General features: G+C 46.5%; 1 protein-coding gene across 3 annotated transcripts; it reads left to right on the plus strand.

The window, feature by feature from the left end:
• The first annotated feature begins 204 nt into the window (after positions 1-204).
• On the plus strand, positions 205-17,037 carry CRAT (carnitine O-acetyltransferase). Of its 3 annotated transcripts, none has more exons than XM_067309296.1 (14): positions 205-245; positions 3,725-3,988; positions 4,463-4,581; positions 6,807-6,860; positions 7,609-7,774; positions 8,350-8,524; positions 9,022-9,200; positions 10,260-10,360; positions 10,842-10,961; positions 11,485-11,607; positions 11,978-12,113; positions 12,579-12,641; positions 13,050-13,187; positions 13,754-17,037. In XM_067309296.1, exons 1-14 carry the CDS (start codon positions 219-221, stop codon positions 13,967-13,969), a joined length of 1,881 nt encoding a protein of 626 aa, XP_067165397.1. In that variant the 5' UTR covers positions 205-218; the 3' UTR covers positions 13,970-17,037. The 3 variants fall into 3 exon arrangements, with proteins under 3 accessions (XP_067165397.1, XP_013805127.1, XP_013805126.1); XM_013949672.2 differs by lacking the exon at positions 205-245 and adding an exon at positions 940-2,304; XM_013949673.2 differs by lacking the exons at positions 205-245; positions 13,050-13,187 and adding an exon at positions 939-2,304.
• The last annotated feature ends 1,815 nt before the right edge of the window (positions 17,038-18,852 follow it).

Genomic DNA, 18,852 nt, shown 5'->3' on the forward strand with positions numbered 1-18,852 from the left:
GGCGGCAGCGCCCCCCCAACCTTCCAGCAGCGCCTTGCCCCTCCTGAAGATGGCGGCGCGGGCTTCGCCCCGCTCCAAGATGGCGGCGGGGCGGCCCCGCCCCCTGGCGGCCGAGCGGGGCGGCGGGGTGGCGGCGCCCGGTGTCGCCGGTGTCCTTGCGGCGGGCGGTGGCCGAGGCCGAGGCCGGGGCGGGCAGAGCGGCGGGCGGGCGTGGAGCCATGCTGGCCTTCGTGGCGAGGGCTGCGGTAAGTGCGGGAGCCGGGCTCGGGGGGCGGGGGAGGCGGCGGGGCGGAGGGGGGCCGGGCCCCACCACCTGCCCCAGGAGCGGGCGGCGAGGGCCACACGCCCCCCCGGGCCGGGCCGGGCCCTCCCGGGCCTGGGGACTAAACCCCTTCGCTGGGTCGGGGCGCGCGGCGCGAGCGCGGGTCCCGCGGACAAGCGGCCCGGTCGCGAGGCCTCGGCGGTGTCGCCGCGGTGCCGGGCAGCCGCGCTGCTGCCGTTAAGGCCCGGAGCCGCGACCCGGGGCAGAGCCGCGCGGGGCCCAAAGGCCGCGGGGCAGCCGGACGCCGGCCACGGCTGGTCAGGGGCGAGGGAAGGCCGAGAAGCCGCAGCGGCTGCCGCAGCCTTAGCCTGCGAAACGCGCCTTGCCCTGCCGGCGAGGGGACGGTCGCACACGCGGCGGAGCTGCCACCCCCAGCCCCGCGCCTGGGCTTAGCCACTGGTTGCTGCCAACACCCACAGATCCCGGGGGGAGGAGACGGTGTGGGACAACAGCAGCTACGTGGTGGATTTGCTCCCCAGGAGACGGGCAGGGCTGGTTGTCTCGGGGTTCGAGGGGTGTCCAGCTTCAAATTAAAAAAAGAGAGAGAGAGAGAGCGACAGATCCCTATCATCCGACACTAAATATTTGTGGCCGTGCTGGGAATCGGATACCGCTCTGAAATTCCTCCTGCCCCAGGCTGCAGGTAGATCTGCCACCAGCTCTGCGGGCCCTGGAAAAGGTCAGCTGCCTGTTGGCTGGAACGCGGCTTGGGAGCGATGCCAGGCTGCGAGCTGGCGACGGCCGCACGCCCCGCGCTCTGCTGCTGTTCGTTTCCCCTGTCGCTCATGGGGAAAGGTGGGCTGTTTGCTGCCAGCTAGCTGCCGCCTCTGCTCAGCTGTGGTCACTCTTCTTCCTCCCACCAAACACTTGAGTCTGACCTCAAAACGAACAGGCAGAGGACATAAGAAAGGAAAGGCGCAAGCCTATCCCACGCTTTAACATGCAGTAATTTTCAATTATTTTGATTTGGGATTTTCCCTGTTACTCCAGAGTCAATCTGAAACTGCTTGGAATCATGATACTAGATAGATCGTAGCTATGCCAAAGACTGCTTATGTCTGCCTTGTTGTTTAACTGAATTAGACATTGAGGAGGGTGTGACAGCCTCATGCATGCTCATTCTGTTGCTGCCCTACTTTGGAGATACCTTTTTTTTTTTTAATTTAAGGTTTGACAACCTAGAATTCCCCAAAGACCCAGCTTGCAATAACAATTATGAGGGCAGTAAGACACCATCTTTTGTCCCCAAGCTGAATTTGCTCCCATCTCCAGCTAATCTGTCTACAGCAATGCTGGGTTATGGTCCAGTTCCTGCTAGAGAGTTGCCCCCATCTGACACCCTCTGGCCACCTTTGCTCAGTCTGAGCAAAAGGACTGAATTCCCCATTGCCTCCAGAAGTGCTCCCTATGGCTCATCCCAAGTGATGACAGCCCAGAGTGCCACCTGCTTCCAAGACATAAATTGGGATCTCTCTTGTCCAGAGATGTTCTGGCTTGTCTCAAAACAGCTGCAGTAGCTTCACACACTAGGCAGAGGCTAAAGGAAAAGCCCCTCCTTGCTCCCACAAACTGCTGGGATGACTTCCCAGTGTCCACACATCTACCAAGGCTGGAAGCCCAGAGCTATTGATCAAAGAGAGACTCTGCCCTCTGCTAACACGTGTACCAGTCAGCAAACAACGACAGGGTAATGCAGCACGTACAGGCTCCGACTGTCTGGCCAAGGGAGGGCTTTCTGGAAAGATGCCTTCATGGCATTTGATGCAATTTGATGGTTTGGTTACCCCTGGCCTCTCCCAGGCCCATGTCTGGCCTTGAGCCTTCTGAACAGAGCAGTCGTGTGACAGTTTGCTAATGAGGTGACTCCCTGCACGGGCAGCGCATTGTCAGGTGGAAGAAGAAACCGAGGCAGGCCGAGGGAGAGGTTTACGATCTTTTCTGTCCTTCCAGCCATGGATAGGAAGCAGGAACAAACAGAGAAGGTACAGTATCCCCGCACAGCCACGATTAACCCCCTTCATTTCTTCCTAGCTCTGTTCTCCTTTCATGCTTCAGTAATCTCCCCCTTCTCTCTCTCTCTTTTTTTTTTTTTTAAACCTTCCTTGTCTGAACTTTGATCCCCTAGTTCTTGCCAGGTCCTACAAGGAACACAGTATTTTCTCTGAGGGCTCAGCACCATGGAGAAAACTTTGTCACCTTGCAGATTTGGCCCTTTCTTTCTACTTCTCTGTGCTTACCTCTGGGAGGAGGCGGGAGGATGGCTATTTTCTCATTGCCTTGGAAATCAAAGGGCATGTTCTCGCTGGCTTTGCATCCTCAGTGCAAAGTCCAGAGTCCTGGAGGAGAGTGTTTGATTCACTAGATCCAACAGAGGGGGAGGAGCAGAGGGAACTCAAAACCACTAGAGTACAATTTAAACATCTTCAAGGAGAAGGGTGTCCAACCCTGCTCACCCAAGGGGATGTTTTTGAATTTGGGGGGAATATGGTGAGTTCATTTCCTGGTTAGCAGTGGGTTTTGCTCTGTTCCATTTCTCAGTCTGGGGAGATGGGTGCCATGCTTTTTAAGGTTTTCACACCCACATGTCCCAGTCTGATCCTAGGGGAGTGTTGACATCACACACAGTTTCCTGGACTGCTCTCCCTGCTCCATCCCCGAAGGTATCTGTACTTGGGCCAAGCCCACACTAGTATACCTGGATGGAGGATCTTCTAATATAGCTGGGTCCTCCAGTAACTGGGAGGATCTCCAGTACTATAAAGGAGAATTGCCCCAAAGCCTGCACATCACAGTCAACCCTTCCCTGATCATCATTGGCTCTGTACATTGGCTGGCCAGCCAGAGAAGGGGTATTTTAATCTCGTCCCAGGCTTGACTCACCTTAACTAAATTCTGCCTCCTAAAGCCCACTGTGTAGTTTGATTTGGCACAAGGTTCTGCTTACCTTTCTGATCTTATGCTGTTGTGCATTTTAAGAAGGAATGAAACAATTTTTGACAATACCCAAGATTAATATTTCTTCCATAGCTTGCTTTCTTCCCACTTACCATGGGATGGAAGGGTTTGTTTTTTGTCAAACACATGGCAACTATCAGCTTGAAGGCGCCCAGAAGGTGGCAGATGCATCATTATCGTGGCAGCATTTTGTTCAATGAGCTGAGAATCAGTATCTTGGGAGATCTAGTTTCTCTTTTGCAGTTTTTCTGGATAACCTATGACCGTCTCTAGCATGTTATCAGTAGACCTATGTCTTGCATTTTGCTTTTGAGTGCTCTGCTCCTATGCTGAGACATCTATGTGTCCTCAGAGAGGTTGGGATGGAGATTCCCAGATGCAAGTTATTTGCTGCCTCGTTCACAATGGGAGGAAGTTTTGTCTCAACGTTTGCTCTGTGCTTTGCAGGCCAGGCCCTATGGCCTGCTGAAACCAACAGCTTTAGGCAAGATCCCAGGCAGATTCCTACTTCATCAGGAAGCATTGCCCAGTCTCCCAGTGCCACCGCTCCAGCAGACCCTGGACCGTTACCTGCAGGCTCTGCAGCCCATCATCAGCGAGGAGGAGTGGAACCACACGCAGGAGCTGGTGAATGAGTTCCGCAAACCAGGAGGCGTCGGGGAGAGGCTGCAGAAGGGCCTGGAGAGAAGAGCCAAGAAAACGGAGAACTGGGTAGGTCAGGACTGCATCCCTGGGCTATGATTAGAAGGGGTGGAAGTCTGACACACACCTCTCCAGTCTTGGGTGCATCCACCGGCATCTGTGTTTTTATGGCTTCATCTTCCCAACCAGTTGGCTGCTCAGGTTTCTGAGCTGCATGAGCGTCTCACCAGGACTTGGGCTTGCAGAGAGATACATGGCAGGACAGGGAGTCACTGACCCTGTCTGTGGCTGCTGAAGCCCCTAAACCTGTTAGCATCACACAGCTGCCCCCAAGAAGTAGGAAATCCTCTGTTCCAGCCCTGCACCTAGATCCCCCACTGCCTTGCTCAAATCCCCTGCTTCCCTTACACACGCAAAGCATAAAACCCAGACTGTTTGCAAAGTGCGGGACAGAGCTGGGGGCAGGATGTTGTGGCTGTTCAGCTGGGCTTGGACCGAACAGCAGCAGATACCATGCCTGCGTGTTACCTTTCTCCGTCCCAGCTCTCTGACTGGTGGCTGAAGACAGCTTACCTGGAGTATCGCCTGCCAGTTGTGGTTCACTCCAGCCCAGGCGTGGTTTTACCTAAGCAGGATTTTCTGGATCGGCAAGGTCAGCTCAGGTAAAGTCCTTTTCTGCTTCCCCTAGGTTTTGGATGAGATGAGTTCTCTCTGCTGGACAGGGAGGAAGGTATTCAGGCTGGTTGGGAAAGGGAGTAATTAGCATGTGGTCCCCAAATTTGATAGCTGTCTATGCTGGGCAAGAGGGTTGTAGGGACAAGGAAAGACTGCTGGGCTGTAAGGAGGTTCCTGATTGCACCAGGCTAAATAGCTCACCAATGGGGAAAATGGAACAGTCCAGTGGTTTAGGCACTAAACTGGGACTCAAAACATAGGTTTAGGTCTTTGCTGTAGCACAGATCTCTGCATGGATAGACACACTAAAGACTAAGAGGCACGAAGGGAGACCATACAGAAATGCCTCTGGAGTCTGCCAGCCCATAGGGATGGGGGGAGCCTGCTGCTGTCATTCAGACTGCTCCTGCAGGGGACTGTCCCCTCCCATGTCATTACACTTGTGGATTTATAGCTTAAAAGACCAGCCTCTCTCCACCCCCAACTCTTCCTTGCAATCAAACACTGCCATGTTTCCGGCTCCCTTCTGCTAACGAGCATCGCAGTGTCCCACAGCTGAGACCACCCCACTGCTGCCACTAAGCACACAGTGGATTCTCTCACTCTTTCCCGAACCTGCCTCTGATTCATATCCTCTCTTCCTCGTGGGCCCCCTTTAATTTTTAACAGCCATCATGTGCACGTATCAAACTCTAGCCACAAAACTTAATGTTGGCCTTTATACAGGGTCACCTTTTCCACAGTAACCAGTCATCACTGCTCCAGCAAATCAAAATACCAGCCAGGGGGGAGTGAGGGCAAGAACAAATTCCTACTTTCCACATATGACCAGGGGTGCAGAGGGTGAGCCTTACCGGGAAGTGCAAGACTAAACATCCTATTTTAAAAGCTCTTGATCATATAATTCACTTTTAAGTCATCCAAATGGAAGATAAGATGTTGAGCATTACCAGGAGTCCCAACCGGTGGAATCAAGCAGCAGCATGAGAATCTGAACTCCCATGTGAAACACAATTTAAAAGCATGATTGTGTAGTTTGCAGCTGCAGAAAGAAGTCTGACAGCATGACTTGAGACAAAAGATTCAGAAACCAGAAGGCAAATTAAAAAAGTGGAGTTCTCCAATCCTTAATCTGGCAACACTGCAGATTGAAAACAAGCCAACTAACTAACCTCTCCCCATATCTCCCCCTCAAGGTCTAGCCCTGCTCCCAGGCTGTTTGCTCTCTGGAAAAGAACATAGGCTCTCTCACTTTTGCTTCCTAGCTGTTTTACTTTCTCAAGTTTTTGCAATAAAGCTGGGAAGTTTTCATTGAAAATGACTGTAGAGAATGTGTGTTTTATTTAATAGCCCTTAGGTCCTTGGAGTTATTTCCTTTGATCTTTACTAGGGATGGGGAGGCTGAACAAATCAAGATGACACTGCCTGCAAATGCTGACTGCTCCCGCCACTTTAATGCCTTCGAAGTTCAGCTGACTGCAACCTCTTGTCACAGTGACCTCCTTCCTCCTATGTGTGGGTGGGAGCTCCTAGATCAGAGAAGTCCAACCTGTCACTCCCTAGCCAAGCAGTTTGATGTGGCTTGTCAGAGCCTCCCTCCCTGCTGGGAGTTGGCGTTGGTGGTGTATACATTGATCCTAGTAAACGCAACGCCTCAGTGTCAGCATGCAGCATATCTGCATTTCAGATCTTTAGATGCCAGAGGAATGGTCTTAGGGCTGCTTTAGCAGCAGCACATTCATTGGGTAGGAATGCTAAGTCAGCAGTGGTAAAAGTCTTGGACACAGGGAGATACAGCTGCATCTTAGCCTGAAACTCAGAGGTGGCCCCTGGCCAAGGAAAGGCAGAAGTCTTCTTTTCAGTGTAGTTTTAATGCTAAGACTCAGAACTAGGAGTGACAAAAGTCACAACACATGCGTGAACAATGCTGCTGCTGAAGTATCATTTAGGCATCTGAGCTGAATGCTACTTTCTTCAAGGTTGTCCAGGCTTCCTTAGTTACACAAAAAGAAACATTGAAGTACTACATGATAGGACTATCCAGCAACCTCAGATCTCAAACTCTGAGTGGTTTCATCAGCTATCCAAAGACACATACAATAGGGACTTGGCAGAAAGGCTGAACCCAAGGAGCAGAGCCCTGCTCAGCTCTTTCCTAAGTCCCAGCTGTTCTGGGCTTTATCTCTACTGATTACATTTGATTGTTTTCCAGGTTTGCTGCCAAGCTGATCGAGGGCGTCCTGGATTTCAAGACAATGATTGACAAGTGAGTTAATGGCCCTCCAAACTTCCTGAGTGTTCCTTACTGCCACAGAGAGGCTGAGCTCAGTCCGTACCTCTCCTTCTCAAATAGAAAGCCAAGAGAAAACAGCATATATCTGAAGAGAGATATTGTAATCAACATCACTGCTCACTGCCAAGGTCACCACCACTGGAAAAAAGCAAATTTACTTTTCTCTCTTCATGCTCTTTGTTTACCTTAATATTTACATTGGCACGTGTGCACACTTAGAGGGAGTGAACCTGACTGACAGTCCTGTAGAGTTACATACTTTGTTTTTCCAAACAATAAGTTGCAGCTCAGGCAGCAGGAATGTGTGTGTCTTCTTTGGGCTTCTGGTGTTTCTCAACTCCAGGCTAGCCAGGATGAGCTCTGGAGAAGCTTCTTCCTCCCTACCCCTTCTCTTCTGAGCCCCAACCAGCCTCTGTTGAACATGGCTTATTTATGTTACATCCCCCAAACATGTTTATATGTGTTTATAAGATAGGATAGTGATTTTTCCCCTTCCCAAGTGAAAGATCAGCAAGCAGACACTTTCTGTAGTCCTTACTAAGAAGGCTGGTGGGAACAGGAAGGAATGACCCCACTTAAGACTACCTGCACCCACATGTTTAGGCCTTGCTGGAGTGGGTGATAACTGGCTGCATGGCTAAGCCTGTCTTGTATGGGGACTGCGGGACTTTTCACTGCTGTTTTTTCATCCCCTCCTTCCTTACTTTGCCATGTTCTGCAGTGAGACCCTCCCAGTGGAGTACATGGGTGGGAAGCCCCTCTGCATGAACCAGTACTACCAGATCCTCTCATCCTGCCGCATTCCTGGACCCAAGCGGGACTCCATTGTCAACTATGCCAAAGGCAAAAAGCAGTCCAGACACATCACGGTGGTTCACAACTTCCAGGTATGGCTTTCAAGGAGGTTGGTTTGAATGCAGGCGTCCCTTTCAGCTGGCTGTGCCAGAGGAAAGGGAACAACCCACAAGGTTTGCCTCACCAGGGATTTATTCCTGCTCCCTTTATCCCCTTTGGCCTCAGCTGGCAAACACCTGGGATTGCCCTGTCAGAGCAAGGGACTGCAGGGCAGAAAAGGTCTCTCCTCCTCTATTTCTTATCCCTGCAATTTCTGTCTTTGAAAGCTAAGACTTAACAGATGGGGTCTGGAATTGGAAACTTCAGGTGGAAAGGGGATAATGAACCCTGCCACCATGGACAAGTCTCAGAAATAGTAATTCCTCTTAGGTATTGACCCTTGTTACCATGTTTTCTGAGCTCCTTAAAACCCTGACTGTATTTATGCCCTGCAAGGGAAGTTGGACTTGGGTCTCTCAATTCTGAGCAGCGTATAAAGGTCTCCTTGTAAGCCACATTCCTAGCTCTGGTCTTACCTCTTCAAAGTGGCTGCTCCTCGATTCTGGGGCTGGACAATACAGATCTCTCATTTTCTGTCTCTGTCCTTGTCCATTCTTCTCATCTTCAGTTCTTTGAGTTGGATGTTTACAACAGTGATGGAAGTCCCCTTACCACTGACCAGCTCTTCATTCAGCTGGAGAAGATCTGGAACACCTCACTCCAAACGAATAAAGAGCCTATTGGGATCCTCACCACCAACCACCGAAACAGCTGGGCAAAAGCCTACAACAACCTTCTCAAAGGTCTGTGCAGCCCCTCCCATGCAAGTGCTAACAAACACCAACTACCAACCTCTCCACTGTGCTCTGTTTGGCTCTTTACTTTGAAAAGCCTTTGGAAGCTTGTTCTGGACAGATACGCAAGCTTTCCACCCCCAAAGCAGCAACTTAATTTCATTGCAAAGCATTGCTATTTCTGTTTTGGAAGCTACATGGGTGAAGTGTGAAGCTTGGCTCGCTAACTGACCTGAAATCATAAGAGTTTTTTGCCTTACAAATGGGTGGGATGTAAGAACCATGCCAAAAAGAGTGCGACTGTAACACGCTCCCATCTGTAACAACCCAACTACGTACAGCTTTAGTAAGTGTATAGACCCCTACATGACCAATAGTGCATGAGGTACAATGGGGATCCAGTACTGGGTCCTTCCATCCTGCTCTTTCAAATTTCAGCCTCCCTCCAATTAAAACACAATTTTTTCAACTCCTCTTTGTTATTTCCTGTTCCCTTTCTGTCCCAGATAAGACCAACAAGGAATCTGTGCGTGCAATTGAGAAGAGCATTTTTACTGTCTGCCTCGATGCCCCAATGCCCCGGGTGTCTGAGGACATCTACAAGAGCCGTGTGGCTGCTCAGATGCTGCATGGTGGAGGAAGTCGCTGGAACAGTGGGAACCGATGGTTTGACAAAACCCTTCAGGTAAGTGCTGATGCAATAGAGACACTGAAGACATGGGTCTGGAGGAGATGCTTTTTCCTGAGACTACAAACATCTAAGAGACTCCAGAAACCTTTTGCAGGAAAGCTTTCCTCATAACAGAGCGGAGAAATAAGCAGGGCAAGGTGTGGAGGCTGACAGTATAAAATCTTTTGGTTTCCCTTGCAGTCACCACAAGCACTCCTTCCTGCCTCAGGGATTTTTCAGTTCTTTCACTGCTTCTGCCCACGCTTGTTCAGTGCAGCCTTGTTCAGCATAGCTCTTCTTTATGTTCCTTGTAAATCAATTTTCTGCCTGCGGTGAACAATGCCTTGTCTGCTTGGAAGCAGCCCAAACGTAGGGAGGTCTGTTTCTTGTATTTCCCCCAGGCTTGTCACTTTTCCTGTCTCTGCCAGACACTACCCAGGTTTTTTTCCAAGCATCAGCTGCCATCCCACAGTATCCCTCTGATCTCTTCTCCCTTCAGTCTTGTCAGGATCCTTCAAGAGTAGCTGCTATTCGAGTTGCTCCTTCTGTATGAGTTGATCTGTCCTCACTCCTAGACACTTCAGTGTGCTTTAAAAGGATTCTTTCCATATCTGCCGAATGCTTCCTAATGTTTTCAGCTATTTTGTTCCTGTTTGGAACTCCTCATTGATGGAATAAAGCTTAAGTGTTTCAGCTAATTGAAAAGTAAGGGTAAGTCAGCACAAGGCAATATTATTCCTGTATTACATGAGCTTCTAAGTAAATCAAACCCATTGAACCAGTCCATATTGCCAAAGGACTGAGCTCACCAATACGTCAGGCACATTCTTCTATCTGTGTAATTTCTGCATATCCGTGTAATGGTGATATCAGATCCTCTTAGGCCTACTGGAGGACTTCTATTGCTGTTCTGCTAAATGAGACCCTAATATGTTACCTTTCCAGCATGCAGGAATATGATCACTATCCATTCTGATACAGAGCAGTTAGATACCAAGATCCCTCTCTGGATAACTCCTACTTCACACTGGATGTCTCTCTTCACCATTGTGTCCTCTCATACTTCTTTCATAGTTCATCATTGCTGAAGATGGCTCCTGTGGTCTTGTATACGAGCATGCTCCTTCAGAAGGCCCACCCATTGTTGCTCTTCTGGATCACATCGTGGAGTACACGTGAGTCCTGCTACCTATATTTTTCCTCCACTTTGGAGATAAGTTTTAAACCACCTGCTCCCCAAGAATATACTCTTCACAGCTCACCCCCTAGGAGTTTGCTTTGGAGGAAGGGTAGTGGTCTGCTGATTAGTTATTACAGTTATTTTGTTAGCGATCAGGATTGAGTAAGCCCAACTCACATGAGTAATTTTTGCTACTGCTCCATTCTTAAGGAAAACTGCTTTTCAGAGTTGACAGGACTTCTGCGTGGCAAAGCTGTTCCTCTGGGTGGAATACACAGAAGAGATTTCATTCATGCCCTTCAAAAAACCCAAAACAAAAAACTTTGTAATGGCACTGTGAAGAATTTTTCAGCATGTGACAAGCATCATAAGGTGCTAGGGATGAGCTCTTTGAGCATTTCTATCCAGAATTCTGCTGTGTCAAGCCTAGTGTCAAAGGTCTGGTTAAATGGCTTCACAAACACTTCTTTATGCAGGAAGAAGCCAGAGTTGATAAGATCGCCTATGATTCCTTTGCCAATGCCCAAGAAGCTACGGTTTAACATCACTCCAGAAATCAAGACTGACATAGAGAAGGCAAAGCAGAACCTCAACATGTGAGTATGAAGTAGTAGAGAAGTCTGGTGAGTGACTGAGGGAGTAATTCATGTCCCCCTTTGGAACATATCAGTGGTTTAGGCAAGAGGCTTTCCTCACTGCAGCCAGGGATTTTTCTCAGTGACTTCTTAGGTCAATGTTGAATATTGCCAAAAAGCACACTAAAGCCACCTGCCAGGAGAAAATTCAGCAAAGATGCTAAAAGGGGTGATTGCTTACCCATCTCACTTTAGTGGGAAAGAGCAGGCTTTACTAGATCTAGCTAGAGATACTGGAGCATACAGAGACATGAGCCCATCTAACCTGGCATACTTTCAGCAATGGCCAAAAAACTCACCTCCACGGTATTGTCTGAACACAGAGCTTAATCCTGTTGCACAAAGTCTGCGTGTGACGGAGCCCTCTGTCCCTGTGCAGATCATAACCAAATTCTCTCCGAGCCTTGTGAAAGCAAAGTTCCTCCCTTTATGTTACAAGAACAAGCAACATGCAAAGGAACATTTTTGCTTCCTTTCCTTGCAGAATGGTCCAAGACCTGGATGTGAAAGTCATGGTCTTTCATCAATTTGGGAAAAACTTCCCCAAATCAGAGAAGATAAGTCCCGATGCTTTTATCCAGCAAGCCTTGCAGCTAGCATATTACAGGTAAGACCATCAGTAGGCAGCTTTTCAACCTCTTCACCCTTCAGCATCAAACTCAAATATCTGACTCTGTTAAAGGTGTCACAGCCAAGTCACCAGCAGGCCGTCATGGCCTGTTGTTATTGTATAGCCCTATGCAGACTCTTAAACCCTATTTTTTCCCCCCATGCACTGGGTTGGAACATCTCACCTGTGGCAGATGCCAAGGAACAAATGAAATTTGCTCTAAGAAGAGTGTAAAAATCTTTGTAGAAATGTTTCAGAGATCAGCTCTCAATACCGCCTTCTCCCCCCTCTCCCAAAACTCTTCTGCTCCACAAGAAGCTATTCCTGTCAAGGCAAACTCACTTCTATGACTTTCTTCATCTCCCAGGATGTATGGCCATGCCTGTGCCACATATGAGAGTGCATCACTACGGATGTTCCGTCTGGGCCGCACAGACACCATCCGCTCCACTTCTGTGGACTCTCTCAAGTTTGTGCAAGCAATGGACAACCTTGACAAATCGGTGAGCGTATGAAAGTAGTGGAGTGAAAGGACTGCACTCCAGAAAAAGAGTGAAGCTGCCTATTTGGGTAATCCTGTGTCAAGTGGTTTCGGTTAACCAGAACTGCATCTGATAAGAAGCTGGGTTAAAATGTAGCTTGGAGTATATAGTTATACACCTTGGGTTTCATTTGGCTTTCCTTTTGTATGTACTCATAGCCAGGAAAACTGCATGTGGAGATTTCTAATCACACCAGAAGTAGCATGTCTAATGTCTGTTTAGCCACGCAAACTAAGTTCCACTACTGATGGATGGAGAACTCCATTCAGAATGAAGCACTCAGACAGACAAAATGGTTTAAAAAAGTAACGTTAGCTTAATACAGACACAGAGGGCAGATTATGTCCTCCATCCTAGAAGGAGGGCCAAAATCAGGTTATCTATTCTGTAGAAAAACTAACAGCCAGGTCTGTGTGTTCTCCTCAGGACCAGGAGAAAGCAAACTTGCTGAGGAGAGCTACCCAGGCCCACAGGGAATACACTGATATGGTGAGTGTCCTCTATGCAGCCAGGTTTGGGGTTTTGCATAGCACATGAGGGTTCTGGTGAAAGAAGAGACCTTAAGAGCTTTCAATATGCCAGCAGAGCAATCTGGCCATTCATGCTCTTGCACAGGACTAACTCTGATCCGACAGTGCTCTGGGGAACTGACGGAATGCTTCCTCTTGGGACAGTTGTTCAAGTGTCCTTGGTGACTGGCCTAAAAGACAGAACTGTAAGATTGATTCCACTGGGGTGTTCAATTTTATAGTCCTTACAAACAAAGTTCTAGTTTTCTTCTAACTCTAAATATTTAGAAATTGAGGTGTGTCTGTTCCCCTCCCCCCCACAAAAACAGGGATAATTTTGTTTGCTTGCCTGCTACATAGGCTCTCATCTAGTCTTTTTTCCTTACAGGCAATAAGGGGGAATGCAATAGACCGCCACCTCTTAGGCTTAAAGCTTCAAGCTATTGAGGACCTAGTGAGCATTCCTGAATTGTTCATGGACACAGCATATGCTGTTGCAACACACTTCAATCTCTCAACCAGCCAGGTAGGACTCATCTGAGTAAAAACAGAACCACTCTTCAATTCTCTGCATTGTCTTTTTCTTCTCCACAGTACTCCATCATCCCTTTCCATTAGAAACTAATCTCTATTTAGGGACTAAAATTTAAGCCTGCTTCCAAGACTAGATCTACAGCTTTATGGGATTACAGCTGCCACAGCCCTTCTCAACCCTCCCGAACACTAGCAGAGCCAAAGGCCAAGATCAGCAGAAGTGTTTTGGTGTCTACCTACATGTGATACCAGTTGGAGTTAGATGCCTAAAAAGCTTTACATTCATCATCTGTGCTGTGGTTCTTACTCATACGCCTTCGCTTGTGACTTATTACAAGCTTAGCTTGGCAAGCAGTGCTCCTTTGCAAAAGCATATGAAAACACATTGCTACTGAGTGGCAGAATCCAGCGTGTGTGTGCTAATACTTGGGTCTGACCAAAAGCCCCTCTTCTAGAGCATTTTCATGAGATGGCAATTTTTTCTGTTTCCAGTTGTCACCATTTGCTATCTACATGTTGTCTCTGGCTGGACAGTTTTTAATCACATTGTCTCCACAGGTCCCAGCAAAGACAGACTGCGTGATGTGTTTTGGTCCTGTGGTTCCAGATGGCTATGGAGTCTGTTACAACCCTATGGCAGAACATATCAACTTTGCAATTTCAGCATTCAACAGCTGTGCTGATACAAATGCAGCTCGCATGGCACATTATCTTGAGAAAGCACTACTAGACATGAGGATGTTGCTCCAGTCTACTCCCAAATCCAAACTGTAAGAGGCAAATATGATGCAAAAGCCCTAAACTAAAGGGGCTCTCTCTCATGCACTGAAGTTCCCAGTTCCTCAGAAAATGGTTGAGGGGATTGCTTGCTCAACAGGATCCTAGGAGAGCATCTACCATTTGTTTTCAGCAACAGATTACAGAAGGCCATCCACAGGTATCTGACTGCACGGCAAGAGGAAACATCGTCTTAATCCAAGGTGGAACTGACTAGTCCTCTCCCATTACTGCAAAGTGCACCTTCCTGTCCTCAGAGAGGACCAAAACATGATTGTTTTATGGAATTTACTGTCAAGGAATACAGAAAGCACAGTACTTACCAGTATCTAAATCCATTTGGTGAGGAAGGTAGTTCTTCTCCAGGAAGAGCAGGGAATGATGTTTATTATATGATGGAACTACTGTAAGACCAAGTCCTTTTGCTGGTTTAGGCTTTCAAAGAGTCTGCAGCATCTTTCAAGCTTGACTAAAGAATTTTCTGCCGCTCCAGCAATTGAACTTTGGCAAGGGGAGAGATAAGTTCTCTAAATCAGAGCAGATCCAGTTTTGTTAGAGTGCACTGCACTACTCATCCCAGGCCCCTGACCATTACATGCTTGACAGGCATGTGATCTCCCTTCTGTTGCACTGTCCCTACTAACAGAATATCATCACCACAAGCTAAGGTTTTTTTGTTCTGGCCTTTTTGTTAAGTATGCTGCTGTGGTCCTAGCTACTGATCTTCAGGCTCAAAGTAAAGCTCCCCCCCTCAAAGCTTCTACAAAACATCCCTCACACAGGTTTGGCTAGCTTTAGCTTTGTGTACTGTGATGTTTGTGGAGATGAGAAGGGCTTGCCTCTATACTTATAGCAGGACTGTCGTCCAACTCGCCTCATTGAGCCTTTCTTTGGAATTGAGGAAGAGAAGCAGAACACTGACCTTCTGTTTACAGAAGGCCACTTGGATGGTCTTCATGGCACACGTTTTTAATCTATAACGCGATTTTACACCTTGCTGTCAGAGGCAACATCTTTATGCATAACATGTTATGCTTAAGTTTGCATCAGACAGAGTGGTTCTGATTAGGAGCTCCAGAACACACTTCCATTTCTGGCCCACACAGTTCAAAGCTGTTAGAGCCAAAGGAAAAACAGTTGCAGAATCACTCTTCTTCCACATCATTCTGCTTTAACAAGGCAGATGATCTTGAAAAGCAGGAATAAAGCTGAGAACTTGCAGGCAGTACAGATGTTTGTTCACTGTGGCAGTCATTGTTCTGGCAGTAGCAGTGCAGCACGTTTTCTGCCACTCTTGGATTTTTTTCTTGCTGTACTGTTACTCAGATTTTTACTAGCTCTATTCTGTGAAAGATAATGATCTCATGACAGTGTTTTTATGTTGGGTTGACAAAACTTGAGAAAGTAGAAGTTTTTTTATATATATAAAAATTACAGTTTTGGCATTGGAAGTAGTGCTTACAAAAATTCCTATGAATCTGCCAGAATCCAAGCTCCCAACTATCCTTTTATATAGCAGTATGTAAAACCATATGGGAGTGAAGAAATCTAGTGCTATTTCTGCAACAGGAATTTGATATTTAATTGCACACACTTCAAGATGTGGCTGCTGAGACAACACCATAAACAAGCAGTAGGAGTTTGATGGCCTATTTTGTTACAGGGAAATATCTGATCCTAACTGCCACTTTTCTGGTCATAGGCCAGCAAGGAACATGGACAAAGTGCCTTGGTAAACATATGTGGAAAAAAAAAAAAAAACAAACTTGCACTAAACATGTTTAGAGGAAAAAAGATCAGTCTAATGTGCTTCTTGAAAGATACAAGCCAAAACTATTATATGTTTGGGTTTTTTTAGAAGGGTGTTATTTCAAAGCTTCTCTTATACCTAACTGAACCTTAAAAAGGAAAATTTAACTGAAACTCACCTGCACAGCCAGTGATTGTATGAACTGCCACTTTCACATCATCTACATGGATTTAGACTTTGTTGATTTTATAGAAGAATCCTGAATGGAGTAAGATAGCCTAAAAACAATGGGAGCACTACAAACCCAGGAACAGACATCCCTGCTGATTCCTCCACTATGAATTAGACTGAAACTACAAAGAGGATACTCAGTATTATCAAGATCTAAGTGATTATGTAAATACTATGTAAGAGACTGCACCTTGCTGGAATAAAATCTGGTTTTAAGGAGCCTTTTACTCTGGAAAAAAGTATATATATATATTCCTTTTGCTGAAATAATCCTCCCTGCTTAACTGAGACAACCTCTGTACTAGGGAATGAATTATTTTCCCTGTCTACAGTGCCTTCAGCCACCAATACTACAGTATCATCACTTAAGTATTTGAGACTGGCCCTTTTCTATTTCTGTCTTATCAAAGGGGAAGGCTCTCAAAGGAAGGTACCTATTAAAGATTAAGCAGAAGTGTGCTCTGCTGTGAATGTATCTCAGAAGATGGATTTGATCTAGTCTTGGAGCTAAATCTGGATATCCCACTAGCTTCAGCAGAGTACAGCTGCCAGAAGCACAGTATCACACTGAAAGACACAAGATTCTTAAACCATTTTATGCATCCTTAATGATATGAGGAGCTGAAATTCAGATCAAAGTTCTTTTTTGAAGTGCTTGAAAGGACACTAAAATCATTACATGGTTTTTCCTTTAAAAAAAAAGTTCTTTCTTATCGTCCAAGTTCTAAATTGTGATGTCCTTCTGACTTAGCCCTTCTTGATTTTTTCAGTGTTTACTTGCAAAATACTATTCCCCTCCCTGTTTTTGACTGTCTGGTTCTTTCTCAAGAGATGTCCGCAGTCTTAAGGCTATATTAAGTACGAGAACCTAAGTTCTGGAAAACTACTGATTTGGAGCAAATAAAGAAATGCATAGATTGAAAACATTCAACTAACTCTTGGGGTATGAGTGCAATTTATGACACAGCCTAGTAGTGTTTGCATGCTTTGCTGGTTAGCTGTATTAAATATTGTTTTGATAGTCTAATCATGTCGTGCAAAGATTTGAAATGTTCTTCCAATAAACTTAAACACAATAAACAGATTAAGTGCTATGAGAAGGCTTAAATCTCCTTAGAAATTGCAGAAGTTGTATAACTATCTTTCTAGGAGAATGTTTGTGGGGACCGCAAGAACAATGAACCACAGTGGTCTATCACCTTCCTTTTATTGTCTTAATATCTCCATCCAGCCCTTGATTACAGGGGAGGAACCAGAAAGCATCTGCTTGCAAAGCCACATATTTCAAAGAAAACATTTTGTTTCAGAAAACTAGTGGCAGGAGGCTTCATACAAGCATAGGACAATAAGGTAGGGCTGGAATCTCTTTTCCACACAGCATCATCAAGTTAAGAAAATACATGGGATCACTAAAGAATTTCTACTATCAAGTTCTGCAAAGCTTTCTAGAAAGGTACAGCAGAGGTAGGCAGAAGATGCAGATTACAACAACTAGTAGAGAACAGTGGAGAGTTTATTACAGCCTCTTACAAGAGCTCTTCTCCCTCTCCTTTACTCCCAAGCATCAGTGTACCAAGCTTGGGTTTGAAGGCAACATGAAGTGGTACAGCTTTATACACTGCACTGCTGCCTGTAAGGAGATGGACCCTCTCCCCTGTGCTCTGTTTCTCAATCAGCATTTCTACACATAGTTTTTCCAGCTGTTTTTTTTTTTTTACAACAGTTGCTATAGGAGAGGCTAAGGAGGTACTAGCTGCTCTTGAAGCAATCTGCTTGTTCAGCCTTGTCCCTGGGAAAGGGAGCTGTGATCCCCCTTCCGCCTTTGTAAGTTAACTTACAAGAGAAACAAAGAACAATGAAGTGGCTTTGCAAGAAATGAGTACTTAGTATCAGCTTTCAAACTCAAACATATGGTACTGCCATGTCATGTGGCCAACCTGATGTCCTGTTCTCATTTTAATAGAGCTATTCTAAGCCAGATCTAACGTCCCTGTAAAAGCTGCAAGATGCCTCTTTATTCTGATGCACCTTCAAAGCAGATCCAGTGCTCAGGTCCTTCAGATGTTAACAGAAACATGACTGCTCGTGTTGTGTGAAAAAAAACAACTGAAAACAATTTCAGAGTTTGCTACTCAAAAAAAAGATACTTAAACACAAAAATGTAAGTGGCTTTCATTCCTGATCTCCTAGATAAAGAACAGTTAACACTCCGGTTGTCCAATGATTTCTACAGCAGCCAACTCCCACTCCATATGAACACACAAACTCCTATGGCAACAGGCACAGATGAAAACTTTAAATATCAAAATCAAGATGAACAGAAATGCATCCCACTTCAAGCATCTTTATAACGCAGGAATCTGTTTAGAGTGGAGATTAGCAAAACAGGCAGCAAGACTGAGATGAGACAGTTGTTTTACCTCTGTTCTCATGACTATCAAAGGCACACAGATAACCTTTTAGCCAGTTCAGAAGCTGTCCTTTATCTGTGACAGTTCATGTCAATTGTGCTTTGAATAAATATTCCTCTGTAGTAACACTTGAACCGCTGCATTATACATGAGAAATACAGAAAGTGTCCATGCATAGCCCTGAAGCACTTTGAACATAGCCCTCGCCAGGTTAACTCATGGACCACAGAAGTTCTAGGCAGCAGCAGCACGCAGAGTTGTTGGGCACGCTCCTGGAGACGTGGCATCCAGGGAGCCAACCGGCAAACGAAGAATTGGAAAGGAAGGAAGAGTAATGCTCTAACGGAGCAAGAGCGGACCTGCTTGTAGGAGTTCAGCATTCAAGGTTACCATTGCAGAATCCAGACCAAGCCATCGTAACGAATATCTGCTAGGACAACCTTGCTGCCTCAAGTTCACTGTTGAATTCAAACAGGACCCTTCAGAAA

The sequence above is a fragment of the Apteryx mantelli genome, chromosome 21 (genome assembly GCF_036417845.1).
Source record: "Apteryx mantelli isolate bAptMan1 chromosome 21, bAptMan1.hap1, whole genome shotgun sequence".
NCBI lineage: Eukaryota > Metazoa > Chordata > Aves > Apterygiformes > Apterygidae > Apteryx > Apteryx mantelli.

What these genes read in the sequence shown, in the direction of transcription:
- CRAT (XM_013949672.2), top strand. Translation starts at nt 2,275, where the DNA reads ATGGATAGGAAGCAGGAACAAACAGAGAAG. An exon ending in CCAAGAAAACGGAGAACTGG is followed by an intron (nt 3,989 to 4,462) that starts GTAGGTCAGGAC and finishes TCTCCGTCCCAG; the next exon opens with CTCTCTGACTGGTGGCTGAA. An exon ending in TTCAAGACAATGATTGACAA is followed by an intron (nt 6,861 to 7,608) that starts GTGAGTTAATGG and finishes CATGTTCTGCAG; the next exon opens with TGAGACCCTCCCAGTGGAGT.